This window comes from Sceloporus undulatus, chromosome 5 (genome assembly GCF_019175285.1).
Source record: "Sceloporus undulatus isolate JIND9_A2432 ecotype Alabama chromosome 5, SceUnd_v1.1, whole genome shotgun sequence".
Lineage (NCBI taxonomy): Eukaryota > Metazoa > Chordata > Lepidosauria > Squamata > Phrynosomatidae > Sceloporus > Sceloporus undulatus.
The window spans coordinates 45,667,301-45,673,919 of record NC_056526.1 but is presented as its reverse complement, the minus strand read 5'-3'; the positions used below and the strand labels follow the sequence as shown (position 1 = coordinate 45,673,919).

General features: G+C 34.8%; 2 protein-coding genes across 3 annotated transcripts in view; one reads left to right on the top strand and one right to left on the bottom strand.

Annotated features, from left to right (window-relative positions):
* PLEKHG7 (pleckstrin homology and RhoGEF domain containing G7) overlaps positions 1–1,213 on the top strand; it is a 29,972-nt gene extending 28,759 nt beyond the window's left edge. The window contains exons 15-16 of the mRNA XM_042467965.1: positions 268–365; positions 830–1,213. Coding sequence (XP_042323899.1) covers positions 268–365; positions 830–937 — 206 coding nt within the window. The 3' untranslated portion in view covers positions 938–1,213. The remainder of the gene's footprint in view (positions 1–267; positions 366–829) is intronic.
* Positions 1,214–1,572: 359 nt separating this feature from the next.
* Positions 1,573–6,619, bottom strand: part of EEA1 (early endosome antigen 1) — a 77,850-nt gene continuing 72,803 nt past the window's right edge. For both annotated transcript variants that reach the window (XM_042467791.1, XM_042467792.1), the window contains one exon: positions 1,573–6,140. In XM_042467791.1, the coding sequence (XP_042323725.1) occupies positions 6,018–6,140 (123 nt within the window). In that variant the 3' untranslated portion in view covers positions 1,573–6,017. The remainder of the gene's footprint in view (positions 6,141–6,619) is intronic.

Here is a 6,619-nt window from a genome sequence, read left to right as displayed (position 1 = left end):
AAAAGAATACACGCAATCCTGCAGCTCACCAAATTCCTTAATCCTGGATATTTTTACAAGCAAGCCAAGCCATATTCAATGGAATTTTTTTTTAAAAGTTCAGTTCCACTGAAGTAGCTTATTTAATGATAATGATGTATGACTATACATCTATATCTGTACCTTGCCTGCAGTTAAAAATCCTTCTCTCAAGACAGGCAAACACATCTTGTTTATAGAGTTCTGGAATGGAAGCTGTACCTTATCATGTCTCAATTATTTTCTTAGCTTTTGGACTACGAAATGCTTTTCTAATACAACATGAAAACAGGTATCACCAGTGTATAGCAGCTTTCTTACTACAAGCACAAACTGATTCTGCAAAGGTATGCATTTTGTTTTTCTTAACAGAATAAAAGAAATCAGTAATAAAAGAAAACTACACAAAATTTGCTAAGATAAATCTAATATCCTTCCCTAGTACTGTATATGTGTTGATATGCTTGTCTACAGAGTTTGAGCACTGTAATTACAATACCATGACAAGACACTACTTTTCAAGAAGTTACCTTAAATATAAATCTGAACAGATGTGATGGTTTGCTGGAACATCTATCAATATTTCAATTCCATATTCTCAAGGAAAGGAGAATCTTCAATTTCCCCCCAAACCATCCATTACGCCTTCTACTTGGGGTGGGATTGCTTAATTTCTGCTGCAGTTTACAAGTCAGATATAGCACCTAAAAATAAGTTTCAAATTATTGGCTGTATGGAGAATGTATAAGTTCTTTGATGACTCGCATTTGTGAAACTAAACAGTACTTACAAGATTTTTCTTCCATTACAGAAAACATGGATATCCCAAATAGAAACTGCAGTCTCAAAGTATATGAAGACACACAATCCTTCTCAGACCCCATTTTTCCATTTACCTGCTGAATCATCTGAAATTTAGTTGGGGAGCTGATGGTTCTTGTGGCAAAGCTTACTTCTTTTAAAGCAAACACTTTAAATTGTTCATAACTTTTTTTGACAGCAAGGAAAATTGATACTTTGCAAGCATCCTCTAGCTAGCACATACTTCAGAGAAGGAAATGGGCAATTTGTTTCTTATGCAGGGTGTAGCACTGATATACCCTTCACTTACTCCTTGAGGAAATTCTGGGTATCTCCTTACAGATCTTGTTTCTAAACCAAATAGAAACGATATAAGCAAAAGTTATGGGAGAAGAAAAACCAATGCCTTTTAAAGTGTTCTAATTCAATTCTTCTAGAGTCAAGTTATGGCAGTTATCACGATGATCACATATCTGGCAAAAGATAAGGAAAAGTAGAAGAGAGAGATTTTTTTTCCCCTTTGGTCAAATTTTTACTAAGCAACCAATGGGTTTGGGGTAGGAAACTAGCAGGACTTTTTTGCCATTTTCATGATAAAGGAGAAGAAAATAAGATTTTATCATAACACATCTGGAAGTGGAGGAATGCTCCTCAGATTTGTTTGTCCACTATCTAAATTTGCATATGAATATAAGCTGGTAGTGAGCTTTCTACATCAGCAAAAGCACATCAAATTAGTCAGTGCAAATGTTCTATCAGAAATGTCTCAATTTTATTTTCAGCCCAATAACAGATTAGAATACAAAAGTAACATTTCCACAAGTTTCCATCCATGTGTTTCATATACAGAATTATAGTTGGTGCATGGTGTCATTTTCTTGTTCCTCCACTTTCATCATTTTCCAAATGCAGAGTTTAGGAATTACAGTGCATACTGAACTAAACCCTTTCACAATGTAAGGCACAACTACATGACTACAAGTCATTAACACACCACAGAAAGGAGGGACTTAAGAAAATCCAACTGATAAAAACTGTCATGCAAAACTATCTACAAGATAATGTGAGTGTAATGTTCCAATTGAAAAAAGAAGTGCAATGTTATGAAGGTAAAGTTAATACATCTCCTATAAATACAAAGTAAGCACAGAAGTGTTCCAATTCTAATTTATACAATTATACAGAAAAATAAGTAAACTGTATGCACAATATTCACATCTGCAACCATAATAAACCAATCATTAAAAAGAGGCCAGCAGGACAGTATGATTTGTGGCACACATCCATTAGAGCATCATTACATTTGTTAACATTTTGTCTAGAGTTCTGGAAATGGAGGCTAATTTATTGGCACGTAAAATGGTAATGGTAACCAACTGCCAATATATAGCTGATATAGCCCCAAAGACTATGATTGGGACAGCTTGTGTGATAAGTTGATTTTTGTCTAACAGCTGCAAGTGAGTACAACTAAACTATAGAAGACAAGAGCACATGTGAGTTTATAGTCACTGGAATCTAGTTAAGTATACACACACAAACAATCTATTTTTGGTGAGACCTAATACCGTACTTGAAAATTTGGCAGTTATCACAAATCAATACCTAACATTATAGTGAGGGAACCAGATCAAAATGGACTGGTTGAGTTTCACATCAAGAGGTAGTTAAAATGAAATCTTATATAGTGGTATCAAGTGTCAAATTGGAGTTTCTATGTTTTTAAAATCAAGTAATTACAAAAGTGACAAATCCAAAACAAGCAGCATTTGGGACAGATTTCTATGGGCAAAAAATTCTCTGTTTTTTTTTTGTTGTTGTTGTTAATCCAGTGTGTCTTTCTTTTCTCCCTTGGGTGCTGCAAATTGGGATTCAACAATTTATGTTGCATGAGGGCAAACAAGAGACCTAGACTCTCATCACCAACGAAGTGCTTTTTTTTGCAGGGGGGGAATGAATTGCAGAACAGCCAAGGTAAAATCTATTCACATGGATTTTAGGAGAGAACAAAAACTGAAAAAGAAACCTCCTCTTAACCTGATGCATCTTTGATTGGCACAAAAAGAATGGATAATTTCCTGACATCAAATATGTCCTACTAAGTCTAATGAGTCTTTTTGGGCATCTGCTGTACAATGACTGCATAGAATATTCTGTCATCCCATGAATTGAAGCAGTGCAGACAATGTTGAAGACTAGGAGCTAAAGCCAAATGTCATTACCAATTAAAACAGATTAACTGAATCAAATGAACTTTCATAGGTTTGATTGCATCAATAAGAACTTGTTACAGCAACTCCTATGACAGTTCAGTTGATTTAGTTGATCTATTTTAGGTGGGACTAACAGCTGGATTTAATCCTATCATCTTTTATTCATTTTCTAAAATCTGAAATAGCAACTAAGAAATTTAATAGTACACAATTATAAAACATTTAGTGTTATTGTTGTATATTATTCAAACATGTTAACTTTTAAAAACAGAATGTGGACACAAAAAACTTCTATGCAGAGGATGTTTTTCTCTACTTATTGCTATGGTCTCGAAAACAGACCATCCAAGTAAATTCAGTGTAATTTAATGGTGAAAATAGAACTTCAAAGAAAGGAAAGCACTCAACTAAAGTAAAGTGTGCAAAACTGCTATGGTTATATTCTTTTAAAAAAATTAAATGTAAGTTCCTTTCCTGTACCTATACTATGTCCTCAGGTACACAGAGGAATTATGGATACAATACTCCTATGAACTGGTCAACAAGCACTTATTTAAAAATGCCAAACCTTCTGGGCCAGCTGTTATATTAGCTCTTATAAAATAGTTGTTTCATCTCTTGCATATTGTGTTGGAAAGTGCATAGTGCAAATGACAATATTATTGTCCTTCCTGAGGGTTGCTTGGATTTCCACTGAAATAGTTTAACTTTCTGAACTGTAGGACAGACTTTACAAGATTCATCTTTCTTGTCTCCACATATACAGTCGGCCCTTCTTATACACGGATTTTTTATACACGGTTTTAAGCATACACGGTTTGAAAATGTTCCAAAAAAGTATAAATTTACCTTGATGTTCCATTTTTTATTAGGGACACCATTTTGCTATGTCATTATACTTAATGAGACTTGAGCATACACGGATTTTGTTATACACGGGGGATCTTGGAACCAAACTCCAGCGTATAACAAGGATCCACTGTATGTATGCAATGTCTAGGGCTGTAAGCTGTAGTCCACCAAAGAAATCAGTTCACACCTCTTAAATCTATTAAAATACCCCATTTAACTGAGGAGCAGGTGGTTAAGGTTTTACAATGTAACTACAAATGCTGCAGGATTCAGATGCTATATAGTAAAAGAGAATGTGATTAATTTGTATTATCTGTATATCATTTCTGATTTTGCTTCAGAATTAAGACATTCATGTGAAGTGTACATATATGTCAATGACTAGAACTCGTATGATTTATCAAATAAGATTTAATAATTCCCAGGTCTTTTAGTAGATTATGTGAACATAATTTCTCTCTACAGTAATCCTAAAGAGACAAGTAAAAGCAAAAGAACGGGAATGCTGCCTATATAAGATTTGGATGGTTCAATGTTAGTCTGACATAGAACATGCATACCAAACTCAGGAGGTTTGAAAAGTCTATACATCATATTTTATTTTACCATCTGGCCATCTTTAAAACCTCTTTAGATCAAGCAAGTCTACTGGTCTGCCTAGCCCTGACTGGTCTCCAGTGTGCTGGGGGGGAGGAGATCTTTGCTAGCCCTGGGACCATAGAATCTGATTAATATGAAACCCTGAAGGACTAAACTTAAGAGAGTTCTGGTTAAAAAAGACATGCTCTACCACTGAGTCATTACACCTCCGGAAATATATTTGTGTTCGTTACTCCCTTTTTCCTTTTTGTGTGCTCCAGTCCTTGCATACTGGAATCACTTGTTATCCAAACTGGACAAGGAAAACCTCATGGCATTTTAAAAACAAACCTCAAGTCCAAATGAATAATTGAAATATGACCTAATATTATAGTAATCTTAGATTTTACATGTACTTTTTAAAATCAATGCTGTGTGAACATGCAATTATGTAAATAAAGGTTATCTCCATCCTTATCAATCAAAATAAGAAAATATATAGGAATGTGAAACTATAAGATATCACTTGCTGCTTAAATACAACTGTTCAATTTTAAAAGAGGAGGAGGAGGAGGAATAGGAGCAGCAGCAGCAGCATTATTTCAGCCTATTTTAAGATGGACAAAATATGATACCATCATATTGTAAAATCCATGGCTGAAATGTTCAAATAATGTAAGAGAATCTTCAGTCCCATTAACAAATCTGGGAATTCATTCCAAATCTGCAAAGATTTAAAATCCTCTAGCAAAAACTGAGAAACTGGAGAGAGAGAGAGAGAGTTGGGATTCCCAAATAAGTAACTGCTTTCTGAACTATCTATCTCTGAATTCCTGTTCTTCCTTCCTGTGTATATTTTCCTGGCTCTCCATATAAGGTTTTTTGTGGGAAGAAAAAAGAATAGGTATTTAGTTGTAATTTCGATATGAGAGAGAGTAATTTTAAAAGAGATCAAATGCAGACAACAATCCTGATGCTGTTCTTAATTTTCAGTGACTTATATACTGTTAACTGCAGATAAATACCCTAACAATATTTATGTGCCTATTGCAGTTCTCCACCAAGTGGGCAGACACCATAAAACATGATACTCACTGTGCAAATAAGAAGAAATTGGGGTAAAGCTGCTTGTTTGGGGCTACAATGTATCCTTTAAGCTCTAATGCAGCCATGAAACTGTAATTATGGCATTACAGCAGCAATATCTGATACATAAAATCCCTGCAAATATGTTTACTTTAAAAGATGTTACTTTTGAACAAATGGATTAAGATAAAAAAATACATTGTTACTCCTTTTTTAAACTTTATTTACAAGTTACTGGGGACTTATAAACTCAGCACATAAGCTCTTGTAGGACCAAGACCAAATAAGCCATAGATAATTTCAGCCTCACAAGAAGTACAATTGTTTGACTTTATCAATAAAGTATAAACTATGCTATAATTTCTCCAATTGTTACAATCATCACCCAAACCAAACAGTAGTCTGAATGTTGTACGAAGTGCATAACAGAAACTTTATTGTGGCATAACATTTAAGAGATGTGAGTAATTATCCTTGCAAGTCAATGAAACAAGTATCACAGACACGAACAGGTTTCTTAGAAGAAGGAGTTAAGGCATTCTTTGATGAGCACTCGGCACAGAAGATATTTCCACACTGTCTGCAGTGATGCTGTAAAAAGAGGAGGGGGAAATTTTACACAAAGTGATTTTACACAGTTTGGAACTACAAAGACATGCTCCCTCTTCCCTTGATCTACTCCAATTTAGTTTATAATGACTATCTTTAGCACACTCCATAGTTTGCTATGAGATACAAAGTGGATTTCAAAGCAGAATTGAAAAACTATTATTATTATTATTATTAACCTTTATTTATAAAGCGCTGTAAGTTTACACAGCGCTGTACATCAATTTTTTAGTCAGACGGTTCCCTGCCCTCAGGCTTACAATCTAAAAGACACAACACAAAAGGAGAAGGGAGTGGTGGTGGGGAATAGGATCAGGTCCAGCAGATCTTTTCCACCTCCGAGGCCTGGACCAAGGCAGATGGACTGGTTTGATTGTTTATGGATAACCCATCATTTGCCAGTTCTGTTGTTTTAGCACACTCCATAGTTTGCTATGAGATACAAAGTGGATTTCAAAGCA